The sequence below is a fragment of the Calidris pugnax genome, unplaced genomic scaffold, assembly GCF_001431845.1.
Source record: "Calidris pugnax isolate Ruff unplaced genomic scaffold, ASM143184v1 scaffold103, whole genome shotgun sequence".
Lineage (NCBI taxonomy): Eukaryota > Metazoa > Chordata > Aves > Charadriiformes > Scolopacidae > Calidris > Calidris pugnax.
This window is the reverse complement of record NW_015090990.1, coordinates 17,053,209-17,076,032: the sequence shown is the minus strand read 5'-3', so window position 1 is coordinate 17,076,032 and position 22,824 is coordinate 17,053,209. Positions and strand designations below refer to the sequence as shown.

The 22,824-nt window shown below is 39.4% G+C and overlaps 1 protein-coding gene across 1 annotated transcript in view; it reads left to right on the top strand.

Annotated features, from left to right (window-relative positions):
• The first annotated feature begins 123 nt into the window (after nt 1-123).
• PLCL1 (phospholipase C like 1) overlaps nt 124-22,824 on the top strand; it is a 211,858-nt gene continuing 189,157 nt past the window's right edge. Inside the window, exon 1 of the mRNA XM_014954763.1 lies at nt 124-643. Within this exon, the coding sequence (XP_014810249.1) occupies nt 377-643 (267 nt within the window). The 5' untranslated portion in view covers nt 124-376. The remainder of the gene's footprint in view (nt 644-22,824) is intronic.

Below are 22,824 nucleotides of genomic sequence, written 5' to 3'. Positions count from 1 at the left end.
CCGCTCTGAGTGGCCCGGCGCCCCGTCAGTCAACGCCGCCTGTCAAAACACGCCCGGGCTCCTGTCACAACAGAGCGGTGCCGCCGCGGCGCTTCCTGCCTGCGCCGCCCCGCACACGGCGCTTCCCCGCGGCCGCCCCCGCCCCGTTTCCCCCCTCCACCGTCCCCGACACTTTGTGCCGTCCCTCCGGCACCGCGGAGGCTGCCGCAGTCCCGCGCCGGCACCCTCAGCTTGCGGGGGGACGGGGATGGTTCCTCCGCGGAAAGTTGGCTCTGCCGCCGCCGCGCCGTGAGGGGAGCGCCGCGGGGCGCCGTCCGTGTGTCCCCCCTCCTGCCCTCTCGCCGCCCCGGAGAAGTTGACACCGCTCGGCGGGGCGATGGCAGAGGCTGCCGGCAGCAGGGAGCAGCCGGCGGCGGGCCGTGCCCCTCACGACGCTGCTCACCGTGCCGAGGAGGAGCCCGAACCGGCATCGCTGGACGCCCCGGCGGCGGGCAGGAGGCGGGAGCGCCGCAGCGGCGTCTCGGCCGTCGGTGCCGCCGAGCGCTTCCCCGGCGGCAGCCTGGTACCGACGGCGACCCCCGACCCCGACGTCTGCCTGCTGGAGGCGGCCAAGGCCACCCCGCGGAGGAGCAGCATCATCAAGGTACGGGGCGGGAAGTTTCCGCTGGGTCCCGCCGCCGCTGGGTTGCCCGGGCTGAAACCGCCCTCCGGTGCCGCCGGCTCACGGAACCCTTCGTGGGAAGGCGGGACCCCCTCACCCAGCGGCTGCGGGAGGGGGGATGGCCTCGGGAGGGTCCCGGGGGAGCGGGGTCGGGAGCTGGTCGGCGGTGGGGGGAACGGTGTCGGGGTGCCGGCCGCGCTCCGGCGAGCCCCGTGAATTTCGCAGCGGGGCAGCTTCCCCAGGAGTTAAAAAGTTTTTGTGAAGCAGCTCGTATCTCTTCGCGTTTAATAATTTATGAGGCACCTGGAGGCAGAATAAATAGCTTCTACAGCGGTGATTTTTCTTTGCTCTCGGGGAGCAAAATATGTAGTGTCACAAATAAACAGAAGGCGTGATTGGAGATTTAGTGTAGTACAGATTGCTACGGAGCAGCACCGTGTGTTTAACACCCTTTATGTGAAATTAACAGGTCGAGTGTCATCTTAAAAAATGTCTTTGTTATAATCTGGTAAGGAAAATGGTTTTATGATTGTGTCTGTCTGGATTTTTTCCAGTTTAATTTTTTAAGACTAAACTATGTGGCTTCGAATTAAATGGTATCTCCTTGCAAATATGTAGGCTAACATGCTAGTTTCTGGGGAAACAATGAATGAAGTCTCCTGGGCAAACTTAATTTAGCATATGGTCACACGTGATTCTCTTGTAGTGATTTGCACTTGGAAGGCATTGGGAGAGCAGCTGAAAAAGATACTTCATTTCTGTAAATGTGTGAAGGCACTGGGCAGAGCTCTAGCTCAAGGCAAGAAGCAAAGAACTCATGCTTAGCTCTTAGAGCTTAGTACATCCATCCAAAGGAGGAATGGATAAACAAAATACTTGCTCTTTGCATTTTAAAGCTTTAATGTTCAGAGGAGACCGAGGTAGTTAAGTGCAAAGGAGCCTCGAGGACCCTTTGAAAGTTCCGCCTTGAAATATTAACTCATTAAGTCCAACAAAGCAGTGAAGTGAGAGTTGCGTCTTCTAAAGGTATTCATTGAATGTGATGGGAATGCTTCCAATTTGAAGTTACATAAATGCTTTCCTAAATCAGGACTAAAATTCCGTAAATGTTCTGTATGGAAATGGTATTTTCTCCTGGGAATTGTGTAAAGGTTTCAAAAATTGAAAATACATAGGCTTGGCTTTAAATTAAATATCATTGTTTTTACAGACTATACCCGTTCTATGTGGTAGATAGACTTTAATGCCACAAATGGTAGATAAATTTTAATGACTGGGTAGCATTTTCACTACGGATTGATATTTAGCAACAGTACTGAGAGTGATAATGGTCTGTCTTTCAACTGGAAGAAATTTCTTAAGATACATCCTGAGATGGTGGTTATCAGCAGAGAGATTTCTGATAGTGATAAGAAAGTATTAATGTTCTTATATAAAGAACTACTAAGACCTCATCTGAAATTCCTGTGCTTAGAAATGGTGCATTCAAGCTGGAGCAGGTGCAAAGAAGGGTAAGTAGGCTGGGTGGATAAGGTCAATAGATTGAATACTGTGTGAGGGAAAATTTGATTTCTAGGACAGCATTATCTTTAGAACAAAGGATACCGATGCAAACATCCAGTCTGGAAACTATTATTCCAATCACTGTAAGGGTCTGGAATAGTCTTATGATAGAAGTGGAATGGAAAAAATGCCATAATTAATCTTAAATTTAGTTGTTAAGGTGATGAATTCAATTAGGTAATGTGCTTGCAGGTTATCTGAACTTGAGAATGTGCAGGCTTTGCATCTCTAAAGCATACTCTTGGAATCCCATACAGAGCATTGCATTTATTTCCCACAAGGTTGCCTCAATGGTGTATAAAAGTGTTTTGAATCCCAGTTTTCCTTTGCAATTATACCAGTGAATGGGAAATACTTTTAACTTGGGGTAGGAATTACTTTATTTGTCTGCATCTTTCAGGAATTCCTGATGTCCTAGGAAATTGTCAGGTGATAAATGCAAATTTTAGATCAAATTGAGATAAAAGACCCCAACTTCTTATACCTTTTCTGTTTTTCAGGACTTTAACATGTAAGAGTTCTGTTTAAACATTATACATTTTGCGAGGGAATGAATTTCACAATGTTCTATTATATTTATTTTACTCTAAAAACATCTATATGTTCATATAAATCTATAGTCAGAATAGTATTCCATTTCTTTCTTTAAGCTGAAGTTACAAGCTGAAATTAGGGTTTTAAGAAAGCAAAGGAAGTTGTACAGTAAAGGAAAACTCTTATTCTGCAGGAGTCAAATGCTCTTTCCCTGTTTTTCCATTTCTCTCCCAATTATTTGAAGGTGTATTTTAAGTATGAGTGGTCTCACTGAATTAAGCAAAAAGTTAAAATTCTGTAGATTTAGATGATCAAAGTATACTTTTAACAGCATTTTTTCCTAAGCTATCTTTTAGAACTCTGTAAGTTTCAAGGTTAGCATCTGAGAGTGCAATTCCAGTGGAAGCCAGACTTGCTTACATTGGAGTGTTTTGGCATCCACAGTATAACTGTGAAGTATAAAGGACTGAACAGGAACTTGCTTAAAAAACCTTTCCCGCAGCAAATTACATTTGGCATATACTGCAAGTAAAATATGAACCCTTCTAGATAATCTTCAGTGCATTCATGTGCTCTATATTTGGCTTCAGAAACAAGAGAACTCATTTATATAAAAAGAACAAAATGTAGCTGGAATATTTTTATTCCCATTTTGCTTTGCTAATGTTCACAGCTTTGTAGGTTGAGGTAAATCTGAAATAGCATTAATGAAAAATAGTTGTAGCTGGTCTTGTGCTTTAGGAAATTTCCCTAATACATGTGCATTAGTTGTCAGGGGGTTTTGGGGGTTGTTTTTTATGTTAATGCAAGGAGGAGGTAAATGGTCTTACTATCAAACTGTAGCAAGAGAGGGTTTTTGCCAGGAGGAGCCTGAAGTCAGCAGAGTGTAATGATTGGGAAACAAAATTAGAGAAATTATGAGAAAGCAGACAACTTGACCCATTTTCAAAGAAGCCTAAAGATGGACCATGCATTGATTAAATTATTTGCCAAGTGTGTTGTTTTTTTGTTTTTTTTCCTTGTGCATAGTCCAGGGCCAATTGTTTGCAAATAAAATGTTAATTGCAATGCTTTTTAGGATAGGGACAGGAAGACAGTGCTCGAAGAACTGGATTTATTTCTTTAAATGTAATGCTTTGCAAGCCTTACTGTCCGGGGTTCTAAACAGGGTTGACTGATATTGTTTTCCTTCTGGCATGTTCCTTCTGACATTGCCACGTACAAGCATTTTCATAAACGGGTAGGAAGGCTGTGTAGTTTGTTATGTAATGCCTACTTTTTACCAAAATATTTCACTGGCAGTTCTTATCAGGCTTCTGTCTCTGCTTTGTTTGCATGCCATACAAACTTTTTGGACCATGTATTTGGGCTATTTAGTTTGGTGGATTGGTTTTTTGGTTTGGCTTTTTTTTTTCCTGCCTGGGTTTTTGTGTCAAGATACTGTAGCAGATAACACAGCTGTGTATTATGTTAATAACAGCAGTCTGTGCCCATGAAGTGAACTTGAAGTAGGAACTGTAGTCAAACTTTAACTTCAGTCACAGTAGAGCTATGAGACCTTTCCCGAAAGTTCTTCCCAAGACTATTTGGTTCTGTTTCACACACAGATTTTTTTTTTTTTTTTTTTTTCCTTCTTTAAAAGCTAGTTGAGTTGCCCTTGACCATCATATACTGCTAGCCTAGGAACTGCAAGGTTTTGCAGTTTAATTCATCAGTGGAAGTGTTTCAAGATAGCCAGCTGCCTTGTTTCAAGACGTTGTATTTATGGTAGTGACATTTTTAGCTTTTAAAAAAACAAACCTACAGTAAAAAAGAATGAGGCTTAGTTTCTTTCAGCTTGTGTTCTGAAGTGTAGTGACAGAATTTAAGTGTTTTAAATACATGATACATCTGTCTATGCAACACGACTTTGGGACTTTTTTTCAGAAGACAGTATCAGGACTGTAATTATTGTCCTATAACTCTTATTTAGCTTTTTGCTGTGTAAGCCTACATTTAGATACTTGGTATTTAATAATCTAAAACTATGACTATGTGAGATTCATTAAAGCTGATTATGTAGTTGACAGCCCAATGGTGATTTTACCACAACTACATTCTTTGGCATATTCATAAGTACCATAGAAAAAGAGGAAAGTATTTAGGTAGAGAATACATTAAAGAATACAATGGAGCCTAAAAAGGTATAGAGAAGGACAAGAATGATGTGCCTAGCCATGGAAAGACTGATACAAAATGAGATATTAATCAGATTGGTCTGGAAAAAGGTAACTGACAAGTGGCATTTTAATGCATGTAAATTCACAAACATTGTGGAGAGAGAAACAGGGAGCTGATACTCACTTTCTTTCACAGAACGTTAAGTAGGGGAAACCCAGTGATAGTTATATAGCAGCAGGTTTAAAATAAATGAAAGTATTTTCTGACACAGCATGTGATTAAGTCATGCACTTAACAGCCACAGAAAGCTGTGGCAGTCAGAAATGTAAATGGCTTCAAGCAGGTTCAAAACGACTGGAGGAGAGCTTCGCAAATGCACCAAAAGCATCTGGCTTAGAAAGTCCCTGAACTACAAGTGATTGGACACTGGGAAGCTACAGTGGTGGATTGATCACTTTGTATTTTCCTGCTTCTTATGTCTCCCCATGCATGTACTGCTGCAGCTGGAATACCAGCCTAGATTGACCTTTATCTAACCCAGTATCTATTTGTTAAGAAAAACTTAAATACACTGTTAAGAGGCACAGAAGACTGTTTTCCACTATTACTAGTGTAAAAATTTCTTAGAACTGAAAAGAATCTACTCCGTTTATTAGTTATTTAGATTTCTTTTTTTTTTGCCAGCTTTACACAAGAGAAGCGTTTTGGATATATTTTTTGGATTGCTGTGGCATAGCTGTTTGTAGTCTTTACAATATTTTCATAACACTGCACCTGTATCCAAACTTTACTGTTTTTTCATAATCATGTACTTAGGACAGGTTTGAACAGAACCTGTACTCTTTGTGCACTTACTTTTGTCAAATGAATTGTATCCCGTAGTTATTATCACTGCAGATGGACAGTTTTTCTATGGAACTGTTGCATTTATCACTAAGCTACTTTCTCATCCAGGGCAACCTTCTGAAATGTTCACCTCTTCCCTGAAAACAAAGCAACATTGGTAGATCCAGTATAGCTGTGTCTTGGATGATAACATTGTAGTGAGAAGGATTTAGGTCTTGTGGATTTTTGTGTGTCAAGCTATCAATAATAATTATCTGTAGCAATGCAGACCACAATCCACTGATGACTTAATTGTATAAAATGGGATTCAGGTGGAGGATTTAGGCATATGGGTTCTGTGAAGCTGCTTGTGCCTTTCAGGGATCTAAGTTTTGCTAGAAAAGCTTCTTACATAGATATTTCTCTTGTGCAGGCTCAGAGTCACTTAACACTTCTTGCTAAGCATTTTAATATATACCTTGTGGCCAATTCAACTTTTCAATAATAGGTAAAGGTTTCTTTCCATTCAATTTCTTGGAATTTTTCATGTTTAATTTAGGCTTTGTTTCTGATGGTTGGATTTGCCACAAAATACAATAATTCCGATCTCCAGCCATCTCTGCACTCAAGTAAAAAGTTACTTGTTAAATTCTGCTCAAGGAGAGCTTGGGGCCTGGCTAATAGTCTCTTAAAAATCAATGGGAGCCTTAACACTGACTTGTGTAAACTTTAGTTAGTACTTTAAAAAAAAACCCAAACCCCAACAACCTACATCCAGGGCAAACTGCTTCTATTAAAGTTTATAGCAAATTTGTGTGTTATGCTGACTACTAACTCTGGAATAGTCTTCTTGTCAATCGGTTCCATACAGTACATGATGTATGTAACACATGACTAGTGATCTCATTAAATGTGTGTGTAGGGATGGATAATAGCCTTGTGTTTATGGTATCTTTCCATACAGGATCATATCTGTTAAGTTGAAGGTCTCAGACTGTTAAGACTGTGTACAGGCCCTAATTTAAATAATTAACTGGAATCAAACTGAGATAAAATATTCCTGTTCCAGAGCCACTTAAATCAACAAAATTAGTCTTGGGATTATTTTGGGCAGCATGCGTCAGGTAATGTTATTGTGACATATCTATTTAAAGGTGCATCGAAGTTGAAATGGTATCTGGGACTAAAGTACTACTGTTTTGCTACTGTAATGAGAGGATTTAAAAAAATATATTCTAGCTGTAAATGTATAACATGAAGGTTTGATTCTACTCCTGAGTTGCATGCTCAGGGGAGTACTGACAGTCACACTACTTCTTGGATAATCCTAGTGAAAACATTCCTTATATTCATACTGATTATCCCCCAGAGGTTCTCCATCCTACCAGATCTCATCCCTCCTGGTTGATCTATGTCATGCTGCTTTGGTACGTCTTTGGGGGCAAATTTGCTGCCCGGTACCTTGTTCAGGGATTCATGTAAAGCGGAAATTTAGTTTGAGTACTGCAAAGTTTGTTATGTATTGATTTACATGGGTGTAAACGACTACAGAAGCAGCAGGGTGGTGGATAATTAGGACTCCAAAATCATCATTCTTCATTGCAAGTTTGTTTTGGTAACTTCGATACAATTTCTGAATGGGCAATAGGAATCTCTGATGTCTGTTCAGTAAGAAGCTGGCTACTTAATTGTATACCTTTCAAATAAGTTTAGAATCAGATAAGGTATAGTGCTCATGGTTTATTTTATGTACCCGAAGTCTGTCAAGTTATCTTGAGCAGGTATCATCCCAGAGAAATTTGAATCTAATGACCTGTATTATACTATGGGTAGGAATAGCATGTTTTTAATTCAGCAGAAAGTTTTGTGGCGTTGCTAATCTGTTTTGATTGTAAGATACAAAAAGTATTGATCTTATTTAGCTCTTTCATATAGTTGGTTTTTTTGGGGGGGAGAAAAAAAAAGATAAATGAGCTGGTTAAATAAAATGTGAGGTGCATTTGTGATTTGAGAGGCCTGCTGCTTATGCAAATGTGGCTATATCCATCTTGCTTTTGTGTATGCGGGTGTACCTTTCTCTGTGTTTTGTGCTGATTCATCTCCTAGAAGGTGTATCTGCTTAAAAAACCAAACCAAACCCAACCCAACCAAAAGAACAACCAACCAGCCAAAAACTTCTGCCAGGAATATTGATGAAAACAACCCCATGAATTTAAGAAATTCTGGAATATTGAATTATACTACAAAGTCAATACATTTTGGGGAGGATATGTGCTGTAGCAACTGCATGAGAATGTTACCTACACCACGTTTGCCAGAAAAAAGTAGGAAGCAGATTCCTCAATCAGGAATCAGAAGCCAGTGCTCAAGAAACGCGCTGAGCAGGCTGAAAGCATGTCTAGAAGTTCAAGTGAAATTCAGAAAATTGGATTATATGTAATCCAAATGCTGCTGGGCGGAGAGGCTGTCATGGGGAGCAGGCAAGGCTGAAATAAAACTGGGAGGGAGCTTGGGCTATGAAGTCAAGAGTCAGCTGAGAGTGCACAAGCAGGACAGGGACAAGAAAGGGGCAGTGACCAGGACTCAAGAGCAAGAGCTTGGAGCACAGGCATGGGGATCCCATGTGCAGACTCAGCGCTGAGCTCCCCCGCAGGACAGAAAAATAACAGTTTGTTGCCTGAGCTGAATTGGTCTGGTCTCGTAGTCTCTGGGCGTGTACAGAGCTGGAGGTGTGTAGGTATTTAACGGGAGTGGTGGTTGAATGACGTACAGTTTTGGGCTAGGGTGAGGGAGGTCTGCAAGAGGGCACAAGGTAGCTGCCAGGAGGACAGAGGGTCTTTTCTTGCCACAAGCACTTATGGCATCTCTGGTGGAGGGAACAAGAAGAGGATGAGTAAGGGCTGTCTTTGTCCTGCTTTTGCCAGCTTGCTGGTTGAATCTAATTCCCTGCAACTCCCTATTCCTGAGTGAAGCTTGCTACTCATTTTTGGCGCAACTCCAAAGCCATTTGGGCATCTCCTACTTAGCTTTCCACACCCCATAGTGTTTAGGCAAGTTTTACCATTGTAAGTTAATATCACAGTGGTGTTTTAATTTCCTTTGTGTTGTTAGGATATTTTTTTTGAGAGAAGAGCTGTGCTTGATGGGTTCTGTCAATTTTAGCCTACTGTTGTTATTTGCATAGAAGAAAAAGCATCATGTTTTAGTTAACGTTAGATTTTGTCTTAAGACACTTGCAAAATGCAATATAGGCGACTCATAAATGTAGATGAGTTCTGGGTTCTTGCATTATATTTCCTTATCAGCTGTATTTTTGTTTGGAAGAGCCATGCAATTTGATTTTCTTTGTTCTTTTAATTTAATTTTATAACAATTTTCATAAATATCTGATTAGAAGTTGCATTTTGCTCAGCTAAAGTGGCTGCTGATCTCTTCAAGCCAGAGCTATCAGGAGACAGCACTATGAATGAATTAGTGCAAGATCTCTTTTTTTTTTTTTAAATGAGATTATGTAGGAGTTTATGAAATTTATTTAACAAATGTAATAGTTTAATAAAAGAATTATATTCCATTGGAGTATGACACACCTCCAGGCTACCTGACATGAATATTGTGATAAAAAATTCTGTGAGCACTGGCTAAAAAATAGATGTTGGAATTCATTAAACATGTGAAAAAAAGATTTTCTGCAAATGTTTTGTGTTCTGCGGTAGATGAAGCTCAGTCCTGGAGGCTGCCTGGAAGCTGTGCAGCCTTCAGTGGGAACACAGAGGTCTGCTGGGGCTGGCCTTGCTCTGCAGGTAATACCCAAGTCTTGCCACCAGGGTAAATACAGATTTCTTCTGGGGAAATATGTGTGGATGCATCCCGAAGAAGCCTCATCTTCTAGTGTTATGTAAAATTGGGTGTACTTGCGTATAATTTGAAAATGCAAGTCATAATATATATAGCTTGTGAATTTCTTTCTCAGAGTGTTATGATTTGCAGTGGCACTTGCTCCCTAAAGCAATGCAGATTTTGAGTATAAACATAGTTTCTGCAGTCTCTGAAATCAGTGGAAATTTTCCCATTGCCATCAGTGGAGGAAGAATTGGGCTGAACACAAGTGCCCAATCACTAAACCCAGTTATTTTACTTTGAAATTTTCTTTTTCAGGCTCTTAAAATGTTGTTAATTTTGTTATGCTAATCCTACTTTGAGCTAGATGAAGCAAAACTTATTGCTTTAAACCTGAACAACATTACTGCTGAAGAATGGATTTTAGGGGATTGTTTCCAGATAACAGTTGCCCTTATTAGAAACACAAAAAAGACTGAGTTGCTATTAGAGCTGAGGAAAAAAAAAGAGAGATGACTTAATAAACAAATGCTCTTGCTGTCAGTTATTTGCTTGGCAATGTTGCTGCAGGGTCTGTGTGCTGAATGCATATTAACAATTCCATTCATATTCAATGCTTTTTTTTTTATGCTACATTTTTATGGGTAAGAGGGAGGCAACTTCATACATAGTGGTGAGATAGAGGAGTCTAATGGACTGGAATAGTGCTTAGAAGTAATTCATTTCAAGGGACTGATCCAAGTCTCTTTGAGATCAAATCAGAGCTCGTTCACTGACTTAAGAACATTCTCCTGGTACCCTTGTTTGCCAAGGAAGAGCATTCCCTGCAGGAATACCTCCAGACTTTAAAGACTTGCCTTTTTTTTTTTTTTCTTAACCATTACACGTTACCTAAATTACGTTCTATTCTTATCCTGAGCATGGATTGCATAGACCGTCCAAAGACTGTGTTGTCTTTCTGCAGAATAAGTTGGGTTGCAGCAGTAGAGGAGGAGGATGATAAGTAAATTTTTTGGCTTGGGAGAGTGAAATGTGACAGTGTTAAGCAGCAGGCTTTGCCTAGGCTCAGTAGCTGTGCTGGGAGGGCATGGGTGAGGGGAGCAGCTAAAGCTTAAATGATAGGAAAAAAGGTTAATTTAATGAAATGGGGTTAATATCCTCGTTTGCTTTGCTCAATGTAAAGACTGTTAAGTATCTTTCACTGTAACCATGTCCCATGTGCTGTGAAATGCTGACATACAAGCACTCGTGATGAAATCTTGTGACTCTTGGAGAGTAATTAAGAGGACTGGCCCTTTGCGTGAAGAGCTCACCTTTCTGAGGGCTAATGCACAGACTCACGTTTAGATGTGAGCTGATGCTGGATGGATGATCCCGTTTGCCAAGAAGAGACGAGACTGAAAGAGGAACGGAGCACGTGTTAAGCAGGGCAACTGCAGAGCAATGCAAAGGAAGCAGAGGTGCTGGGAAGTTGCACCTTGTTGGTGCCCACTTGTGGCAGTGCCTATGATGTCTGGAGAAGTGAACAATTTTATTGCTTTTCAAAGAATCAGGACTTACATTCTGTAAAGTAAAAGTCCTATAGCAGTACTTTGTCCTCCAAATAGGAGAGGACCATGCGTTTTCTTAGCTTTCTTAAGAAAATTGCCATATAGCTGGTATCTCGCTTCCCGTATTCCTTCTCTGCAAGAGGAAACTGCACATTTCCTTCAGACCAGCTTTTAACTTCTCCGAAGATACCCAGCTCTCAGCTTGAATAAACTGAGCTGTATCCTACTGCAAGTGCATTTGGCATCATTTTTAGAAATCTGAGGATTTGAAAGGAACAGTGTGGGCACAGTGTTCCATACACTGGGAGAGGAGACGAAAGATCAGCTTTCTGAAGTAAAAAGGTTGCAGCATTCTCTGTCTTGTTTGAACAGTTGTGAGGCAAAAGACGTGACCCTGCTGAGACGCATCATTTAGGTGGTTTGGATGTGGTACAATGCAGAACTTTTAATTTCATTTGAAATGGCTTTTGCTCTGTTTACCTATCTGTACACCTACTCAGGGATTGCAGAATGTCTCTAACTTGTGTTGTGGCATATTGCAGCCAGGAGCACATATTGCACAGTTCTTCAAATATCATTCAAGGAAAACACTGAAGTGTTTACATGTCTGGATATCTGTATGTTCAAAAGAACATAGTTCCACTAGCTAAGCTTATTATTTTCCCATTACATACCTATGTATGTATTGCATATATTTTGCATGCTAATAGGAATTTACAGAACATGTTAAATTGACTTTTTAGGCTACGTTTTGCATATTACACAATTTTAGCAATGGGAAATGGTAATATTGTTTCCTTCAGTGAGCCCAAGAGCTACACTTGGTAAATATTGCAAAATACATTTTTTTTTTCCCAAAGGAAAAAAGAAACTATTTTAATTCAGTGTTGCAGCAGAGGTATATGCACAAGAAGGCAAAGTATGGTTTTCACTGCCAATAACTTGCCTACATTGCCAGTAGTGTTTTTAGTTAACTCCTAGTCTTTTTGTCCTACTGTTAAAACAAGTTACAATGGTTTATTTAAAAGGATTTTTTAAAAAGAAATTGTGTATAGGCAAGTCGTGATTTTAAACTGACGTAGTCATCAGGAGTTACCTAAAACTAAAACTCATACTAGGTTGTCTATATAGTGATTTGCATAAGTTGTTAATTAAAATAAGATTCTGTGTGGACAAAGGCCAAGAAGGGCCCTTTTCTTGGAAGATGGGGATGAAAAAATGTTCCAGAATGACCAGAGAATGCAAAAGAGTAAATGTCACATCCATAGAGTGACAAGTTTGGTGGAAAACTAGTGTGTTTACTTTCAGTCTGAGCTGGCTGTTTCTGCAAAAAGCTACTTTGTGTGTGTTGCTCTCTGAGGAAGAAGAGGGGTGCAGACTATTTTGTGCTGCTCTGGCAAACTGCAATACAGAGCTCCATTGTGTCAACAGAATTGCTCGCACAGAGGTGTTGCAGGCCTGAGACTTCGTTTATTCTTATTTAGGCCTGTTGTATTGAAGTAGGATTTGATCCATGCTGTATTTAGATAGAAAAGACTATTCAGGAGCCTTTGGCAAAACTCTTGATATCAGAACTGATTGTTATCTTTTTGAGTGCTGAATATCAGCAGATGTAAATGAATGGCATCTTTCAGGATAGGACCAACAAATGTCCTCTATGGGCATTTCCACTAAGTGGGGAAAAAAAAACCAAACAGCACTTGCGGTTTGGATGGTGGAAATTGTTCTTTAATCTTCCTGACTGTGTATATAAAGTGTCAACTATACTGTTGAACTAATAAAACAGTACATGAATCTGGTTGGGTTTGGGTTGGGTATTTTGTTTTGTTTTGTTAGTGTTTGTTTTCATGCCTGTCTGTATTTTTAGTGTCTGTTCATAGTGCACTTTCTCTTTGGGAACTTTGGATGTTCCAGTTACGGGTTGACTTCCAAATCGGTGGACAGCATTTGGGTATAACATTGCATTGCCCATTTGGGTTTATTATGCTCCAATCAAGTAATTAATGGATTAATGCAAATACGGAGGTAAATCGTATGAAAGAAAACAATATTGTAGAAGAGATGCAAGGACTCCACATGTTTGTGTAACTTCATATTGCCAGTTACTTCTCAGTTAGGGGTCTTGGCTACTCATTAATCTGTACACCAGATTTTGCTGTGTTGCAAAACTTGAAGAATTCATCCTTCTTCCGTATTTTTGGAAATACTGTGGGTTTTGTTTGTTTGGGTTTTTTTAATTGTTTTGCTGCTTCATGTATGATGCATGTTTTGGTTGCTGTATAAATGATTTTAGTATGTCAAGAAAGTATTTGGGGTACCTGCCACTCGGCTATATTGTTTGTGGCAGTTCCACTGCAATTATAATTTTAAATCCCTTCTAGAAAAAGCTGGAGAAGCTAACTTCACAAGCATTTAAGATTCCAGATGTTGGGGAGGTATTAAGCAATCTTCTGGAAGGCCCCAACATGGCTGGAGACATTACTGAGCTGTTACATGAGCTCCTAATGAGATGTGCCACTAACAACCAAAGAATGCCAAGATTTTCTCTCTTTCTGTGATGATTTAGTGATCAATAACAGTAAAATATTCCAGGTAATGCACCAGGGAGAATGGCTGCTCTTCTCAAGTGGTTGTTTAACTTTTAAGATAAGCTTCATGTTGTTTCCAGTGATAATAATGATTAATGCTTCCTTTGCTCTTGACTGCTCTAGGTTTCTTTTTTTTTCTTCATAGAGTTTGAATACTACATGAGAAGTTTACCACTGTCTCTCCCAGCAGGTCACTTCCAGCCGTGCCTAGCTGCTTAATTAATTGACTTGTTATGATGATGGATTTGTATTTGGTTTTACAGATCTTTCTGAGCGCCTTCTCCCTGAGGACATCACTGTACTTTATTTTGGGAGGTGGGAAAAGCAGGAAGAAAAGTTGAACTGCCAAATAACTGCACCTAGAAGCATTCAAACAGTTAGAGGAGAACAGCCCAGGAAATAATTCCCTTCTCCTGCTCCCTTAAAAGTATATTGTGATTTTGTAGGGAAAGGACTATTTGGCCAGAAGAGAAAGCAGAACTTGCCATGTAATCCTATACAAATATTCTGCTGGAGAATATGCTGCTTGTATTAATTACTGTAGTGTATGCCTGGAACCAGAACCACAGGGAGATACAGGATGGTATTGGAGTATGTATTAATATAGACTACAAAGGTTGTGATAGACCTACAAAATCCTTTCCTTGGACTGGGGCACAGAGAAGGAGGAAATGTGTTGTGAATCCAGTTCAAATTTTTGAATAACATTTCTCCTGTTAAGGAGAACCTGTAAGCAAAGGTAATTTGTATGTTAAAGCCTCATTCTGTTTAGCCATACTTTGTCCATTCTGTGAAGCCAATGCGTGGAGGTAAAAGCTGGTAACGGAGGAGGCTGGCATCATTAAATGTGTCTGCCAGCTTAGAGGAATAGGCTAGATGTGTAGAGCAGGGAAGCAGTAGAGAAAACTTAGTGGGACTTAATGAGGCCTTGACTAAGTATTTCTAACCTTTGCCAGAGTCTGCCAGCCATTTTCAAATAGTTGCTTTACCTCATTTTTACAGCCAAATACTTCTGCTCTTTCCTATTTTTTCAATCTTATCTTGCCACTTAAAAATAGAACACTTTATTGCAAAGCAAATGGTCATCAGTTAGTGATGAAGATCATTAATTACATTGTCAAGTTAAAACATAGATCTGCAACCTTTTGTCCATATAGTAATGTTTTTTTGCCCTGTATGTTGGAATTAAACCTGTGCTGCTTTGAAACTATTGGGAATGTGCTCACTGTTTTCTAAATGGCTGGTCACACCACATTGTTGATCAACCTGTGAATTTTGACTCAGACACAGAGATTTTTGATATTTCCTCCTCCCCCCCTGCCATCCACCGTAACCTTGTTACTGTCAACTCAGAATCTGCCCATTGATCTTGATCTTTGGCCTTGCCTACACTGTAGGCTTCTTGGGAAATGGAGGACAAATTGACTAAAGATGTAAAAACAGCACATAAAAGTCCAGATTAAATCCCATTTGATGACTGTAAGAAAAAAAAAATAGTGCTTTTAGTTTGCCGTCATTGCAATTCCCTGCTAGTGCAGGTTCAGCTCTCAGTAATGTAACTTCTGACTTCATGCATTTAGCCAGTGAGTCTTATTTCCGTAAGACTTCTGCTGGCCCTAAGTAGTTCAAAGCTAAGTATTGCGCCAGTTCTTTCAGTGCTTTTGGGGTTCTGCCTGAGGTCACCTTGCACTGCTGTTACAGTATCAGGATTTGGCAAAACTTGTGGGAGGGATTCATTGTGGTGCTAACACTGGAGCAGTAAGAGCAACAATACCGTATTGTCAACAGACTTGTTGAGTATTAGTGTGATTTTATTTATTGATTTATTTATTTTTAGATTATGTTTTTTAAAACTTGTGTTATATTTGGTGGAACTATGAAGCTGTGATTACATGTTCTGTAGTAGGCTCTACTAATGTCCCAAGACTTCAGAATATGTAATGATAGTTTCTTCATGAAAACAAACTTTGGCTCATGTAGGAGTTACTGTATTTGTTTCTTTTACCCCCATACTAGTGTTTAAAGCAATATTGTTTTTGCTGACATAATATAGTGATGAGTCTTTAGTTCAAGTGTGTAACAATAATTTCAGAGATGAAAACCCCATACTTTGTCTTTTTGGGAAGGAATATGAGGTGTTGGACAAAGACAATTAAATGCTTTTTGTGCATTTAACTTTAAGATTGATGGTAAGAGAAAGACAGGCAGACACTCTCTAATTTTAACATTTACAAGGGCACCATGCAGCACATAAAAGTTCAGGATTCTTTTTTATCAGCTTCTTCCCAAAAAGCAGTATGGTTGATTAAAAATAGAAGTTTGGAGAAACAAATGAGAAAGCACAGAAAAGACATCAGAGATTCTTTTATTGAATGAGAAGTGTGTCTTTGTAATGAAGAAGCATCACTCGCCAGAAGGATGAGACTTTTAAACCACTGTGTTAGAACAGAAATGAAATTAGGTTTTTTTTCTTCTTCATTCAGCTTTGAGGATGTCAGGTTTTTCTCTTGTGTTTGCTAACAGTGAGGTTAAAGAGGACACAATGTCCCCTGTGCCAGGCTGCTTGGCTGCAGCCCCAGCCTGGATAGCCAGTCTCCCTGCTGCCACGGCTGTTCAGTCTGCATGACTGAGGGCGGGGGGGAAAGTATTGCTCCCGTCGGAATAGCTTTTGCTGAAATTGTTATTGACACCTTTGCCGTAAATAGGACACATACTGCTTGTGCGAAAAGTTAGTTACTCTTTTAGCAACAGTTGATCTTAAATCTTACTATGTTTGTCTTGTTATCTTTCTGCAAATGATTCTTCCTTTTTGCATGTAAGGATGGAGATGATATATACGTTATTCTCCCAACTAACATAAAAAGCTGAAGAGTCTTGGATGCTGATCCTGGTTAGTATTCAGTATTCACATTTTGCTGGACTGTGTTCTGGAGCTATTTAGGTTTCTTATTTTTCCAGACTGATGGAATCCCTTTAGCCCCAGAATTTTCCTTTTTCAGTGGAATAACGACACTTTCTCAGCTTCATTGTTCTCTACTGTTTTACTGAGTCAGTTACTGGAAATATCTATCTTTCTTTCTTTTTTTTTTTTTTTTTTTTTTTGTGTTTTTGGTTTTGTTTGGTTTTTTTGCCATGGGAATTCAGAAGTGCGTCTAAGAACTCTCAAGGAGGTAATTTGGTGATGATACAGAATGCTACCTGTATTTTTTTTTATATAGCTGTGACAGGTTTTACAACTTTAGACATGGTGAAACTGGTTTTGGTGATGCTCTTTTCTCGAGGTGCAAAACACCTAGTCTGTCATCTGTGTCTGTCAGTGGTCAGATCATCATTAGATACTGCCTTTTTGTTTTTTTTTTTTTTTTTTTTTTTTTTTTTTTTGGCAAGGCTGACTTGGGATTTGGTTGGTTCTTTTGGAATCTTATATTCTTGCTGGGCTGGATACCTTCCCTTTGGACATCCCCTCCCCTTCTGGAGCTGCTATATACAGTATGGCAGTGTGACAATCTAAGCAGGTCATAAATAACTTGACAGAGGCCTTGCTATTAACCTGATTTCTTGGCTTTTCGGGAATCCTTTATTCAGAGAACCAATCCTCTTCCTGTCCCATGGTTTTATTTCTGTTTCTCAAGTCTTAACTACACATTGTCTTGCTTTTAAAGGAAGCTCTCCCCTTTCTCAACTTTATTTTTTTTTTGAAGAATTACAATGCCAATGTAAAATCCCTCTCTCTGTGAGGAAGAAGGCTTCTGCAGATGTGCTGAAAACCACCCAAGGAAAGGATGGAACTGAGGGGAAATGGCATTTTACAGACACACTCTTGATTGCCAGTTCCTGAAACTGAGACCTTCTGCTGCAGTGTAGAGAATCAGGACTGCCTGTCATTTCTTTCCTGCTCTGTCCTGTAGAGTTGTATCAAAGATGAACATAGTTGTCTTCCTGCATTCCCTTTAGAATTTGCCAGTACTGTTAATACCTGATTATTCTGGAAAGAAGCCTCCAAATTGTGTTATTTTATATCTCTTGTAAATGATATTTTCTGACTATAAAGAAAAATACTACGCCGAAAATATTTTCGGATTTAAATTATCCATACTTAAAAGGATGAGGGGAAAAAATGGAAGGATACAAGTAGCAGTATGCTAATTAGTTAGCTATGCAAGAGCTGCAGTGATCGAACAATGTAATGAGTTAATTGAATAATGTGTTTGACAAGTGATCAAAAAAACCTCAACTTGCAGTTTTTAGGAAGGGAAATAAACTTTCCTAAGGGGTTTATTTTGGATACAAATTGAAAGGGATTTCAGAATGATAACTTCTGGAGCCAAGCAAAAGTATTGTTCCTTAAAGGCTACTGTTACCAAAAGTCAGCAAGTTATTATTCTACTTAAAATCTGTGTAGCTTTGTTTTTCAAACACATTTTATAAGGTTATAACCATGGGAATGGAAATCTGTTGTCTATGAAATAGCTATTCCTGCTGCTTTTGCAAAATACTTTGACATAGTATTTCTATAGAAAAGGTGGATTACTTTCTCAAAACTCTTTGAGACTTTCAGGGTGGGGAAACATCCTTCTCCCATTAGAGAGACCACCAAGAGAAATATGCTTGATTTTGGACACCAAGCAGCCATTATTCTGGATATTGCATATTACGTATTGGATATAAATTTATATATTGCCAGAGTATACAGATTCTGAATTGCTAACCTGTTTTATTCTTCAGAGATTTTTTTTATCTATGAGAGGATCTGGATCTGGTCTACTGAAAAACGTTTTTGTGGGTTGTCACATCTAAATAAGATCTCATTGAAAAATAATTTTATTAAAAGGTGTAATTACAAGGTATATGAAAAGCATTGGGAAGACTCTGAATTAGTGTAGTCTGGGTTTCAATGGGATTTGAGTGTTGATAGCATGAACTGCCTGATGAAAGAAATAACTATAAATTGTATTCTTTCTCAGTTGTAAGTTTTCTTCAGACCCATTAATGCTGTAATCCTATGAGCCCATTGTTTTCCTGCCATGTATCAGCAAGACCCTTAGTAATGGCAAGTTTAGCGTACATGCATCTAATTGCAGGATTGTGGTTGAAAGTTGCTGTGAGCCACATTCTTCCTGGACCTCCTGGAGAAAGCATGGATTCAGTACTGTATTTTCCCTTGTCTCACCGCTTCCTACAGCAAATACGGGAGAAGTACACAGTCTGGCTACTCTGCCTGAAGCCACTGAGATGTACAAAAGGGTGAGTGAGGTGTCACACACAACATATTGCTCTTATTTTTTCTCATCTCTGGACTTGTTTGGAGCAGAGCTTGACAGAAATGTCAACCAGGGCATACAGAACCAAGCACCAAAACAATTTTACTGTGACAACCTAATTTGCTGTATTCATCACCTTGCACATTTATTTCAGGTATAGATGGCCCTCAGTTGCAAGTCATCCTTCTTTTGAATGCAGTGATGTTTTAGCCTACGTGCATTGCAACGCATGTTCTTTTTTTCTACAAAAGTCAAAACCCAGGTCTGGTGGTTGTAGTTTAGCATGAGTAGTAGTGAGAATTGAAAATTAGGAAATTGAGCCTGGTTTAATTTCTTCCTGACTCATATTCTTTTGAGTGTATTTGCATGTAAAAGCTCTCATTTATTTTTTTAAAAGGTGAAGAAATATCAGCTAAAACAACCCCCTTCCCCCTCCCAAGTCTATGCCAGTAATGACATATAACTAGTAAAAATAAAAGTAGATTTCTCAATTCCTTTTTTTTCCCTTTGAAGAAGGAAATGGTGTAGGTATAAGTGTAGAGCATACTAAAAAAGTTTTAACTGCTACTTTAATTTGAGCGATGGTGCCGTAACTGTGGCACTTCTTGTGAAGATTAGTTATTCATAACTGACTTCCTATTACTAATTTTTGCCACCAGCACATTACTTAAGGCCAATAAATTCTCAAGTCTTATCTGCAATTTCTAGTTACCAACTGATTATTTTTTTTTTTCCAGTGGCCATTAGAACAATTCAGGTAGTCAAGGGCACATATTTTCTGGAGGCTTTAATTTTGGGAACTGTGTTCTCTCCTTTCTAATTACCATACTTGGATAGTGTAAGGAAAAACTGTGCAAGATGCATATTGCATAATATTCTAAGCAGGATTTTCTTGCCAAGGTCCAGTTGTGAATACTGTGACCATCTTTTTGAACTCACTGCCAATGCTTACAGAGAGGCGGATGCTGCAGAGTTTGTAACTTCTGGCAGAGTCCCTGTGGCTCCCCACATGGGTGGGGAGGCTGTCTAGGGAGCTGTGTGTCGGTGCTCTCCCTCCTGCGGTGGGATGGCCAGGCCTGCTGAGTGTCAGGGGATGTGGTGGGGAGTTGAGGGTATTTGAGGAGCAACTTCAGGCTCTCAGGGGTAGGGACTTGCAGTTGGAAGCAAAGAAGGATGTGGAGGCTGAGGATGTTGCTGTGGGGGCATATGGCAAGGCATGTAGGACACTCGGTTGCGTTCATTCCTCAAAGCTTTTTGTTCCATGCAATGACTTAAGTGACTTCCACCTCTAATTTTCAGAGGATGTTTATCAAAAGCGTCATTTCTTATCTTTCTCACGCTAATTTATTTTGCAGTGGCTTCTAATGACGATCCCAATTGCCTTGATTTTCTTCTCACAACGGAATTGCTATGTTTGGCCTCACCACAGAGTTTATGTACTGAAGTGTCCTTTTGCTCACTGTCCCTCCAGATGCTTTGTTTTATGATAGCTATTTTTTGATGATCCAGGCCTTGTAATAGTTGAATCTGTAAATATTTTTATTCTATCTTTGTGAAGCAACATATTACTGCAGAACATTTTATGAGTGTCTTCCATTTCCAAATAAAGGAAGTTAATGTGCTTTCCTCTTTTCCCTGGGAGCTGCAAAATTTTGGATGTCGAAAGTAAAGCAGTGTTATAGAGTAATGCACTGCTATCCTGACTAGCGTGACCATTAATTTAACGGGCTGTGATGGTTTATAATGAACACCCTTGCGTGGGTTAGTTTACTGGTAATTCCTTTCCTGTCCAGTAGAAACCATTAGGTCAAATTAAGTTTAGATGCAATTAATAGTTCTCTTCCACAGTTACAATTTGGATAGGATGTATTTTAGCATATTATTTAATATTAAGACATTTTAAAAATCCAATTAGTAGAAAACACAAAGAAAATGTTTTATTTCTCAGTTTGTCTTGTAGATATCAATGAAAAACAATTGCTTCCTTTTCTTTAGCTCTGTTTTTAGAGGACTTGAAGAGGCCAGCTTTTCTTGTGCTGGGTGGGACTTTCCTCTAAGTACTGTCTCAGCGATTATTCCAAGGTCTAGAGAGGTCTCAAAGCTGATGGATTAATTATTTCCTATTCCTGTATTCATTTTGTCTTTTTGTTCTGAAAGTAGGAAGTAGAGATAACCGCAGGCTTGGTTACAAATTAAATCCTTCAAGCTTTTCAAGAATGTTGTTTGTATTAAAATACTCTTATTTAGCAAAACCTTGGGGTTGAGCTGTTAATCCAAGAAAGATGTTAAAATGATTAGTTAAGCCTTATGAGAGTGCTTTAAGAAAATGTTTATGTATTTTGATCAAGATGAATTAGAGATTGGGTTTAAAAGATGAGGTTTTTCTGGCATCAGCAAAGGATAACGGCTACTGTGCTGAAGCAACCTCAGGATAACTAGCTGTGGAAGAAAATGCTGGATCTACTCATTGTAATATGTGCTTCTGATTGACTTCTAGTCTCCTCATCACTCTTTCAATAATAGTAATGGTAACAGTTTTTAAAATGTGTGGAACTTAGTAGTATAAGGTAGCAAAGACCTCACTGCATTGGCAGATGACTGTAGGCCCAAATGTAGTAGCAGTGTCTAGCCTTGGAAAGAAGGAAAAGCCTGGGGTATTAAATTATGTTGCTATTATATAAGTTTCTATGAAAGTCAATTTAAAGGATAAATTGGAACTAGGTAAACCTTTTTGGGAAGGCAACTATGTTATAAATAGAAGGTGATACAATTCTCCCAAGTGATACTTCTCTGCTGAAATATATTGGTACCACATAGATCCAGAATTTGTCACAGCTGTGCATCAGGGATGTGCAAAGAGGAAAACATTGTCATTGAGACACAGAGGTGTTAGTCTGTAAATACAAAACCAGCTCATAAATATTTTTATTCTACCCAAGCAGTTCATGTAATGTAAACAGAAGCTTAGCGCATTCTGCTACGGAGTGATACAATATGGACTAGAGTACTTTGAGAAATGAGAGGCTTATCTCTTGGATTATTCATTCTAATCACGGCAATGGACCTTTAAAGGATCCCTTTTGTATGTGGGTCTGTTCTTTGCTCTCAGTATCAACCAGACAACCTCCCACTGAATTTGTGATGTAAATCATTACGGAAGTAGACTCAGCCAGGTGCTGTCTTCCTTTATCCACTGCAAAATTGTGAATGGGACTTCATAGATATTAATGGAGGCAGTTTTTAAAATAAGAGTAAGACAAGGCATAGAAACAGTTTGCCCACATGGACACTTAATGCCATCTTTAGATTGCTTACATCTCAACTGTCTTTGGGCAGCCTTACTGGTCAATTTTAATGTTGGATTAGAAACACTTGGTAGGTCTGTGGCTCTAGTGCCATGATGGTTCATGTTAAAAGGACAGTCTTTTCTGTGCCCTGGTGAACGTTTGAAAAAGAAGGTATGTTTTTGATGCAGAGTCTGTACACTCAAAGTTGTTTGAATACAAGGTGTTATCTTTGTGTGTTGCATCTTCTGTTAATCTGTGCAAAGATCCTATTTAGATATGTCTCCTTTGTAAACTCTTGTGTTACTTACTATTGCTAGAAGCTAGTGAAGTCAGCTCTGATGCATGCAATCAGCAACAAGCACTCTATGGATTTAGTAAATCTGGTTTGTTGCTGACCCATAGGAGTCTTCCCTGTGATCTAAAGCCTTTCTGTATATAAACAAACAGGAAAAGGCCCCTGGCCCCCTGTCATATGCAGTTCATTCTAGAAAGGGGAAGTAGCAGAGATAGGATAACTTCTGTTCTATTTGTCATAGTGGGAACGATAATTTTATATAT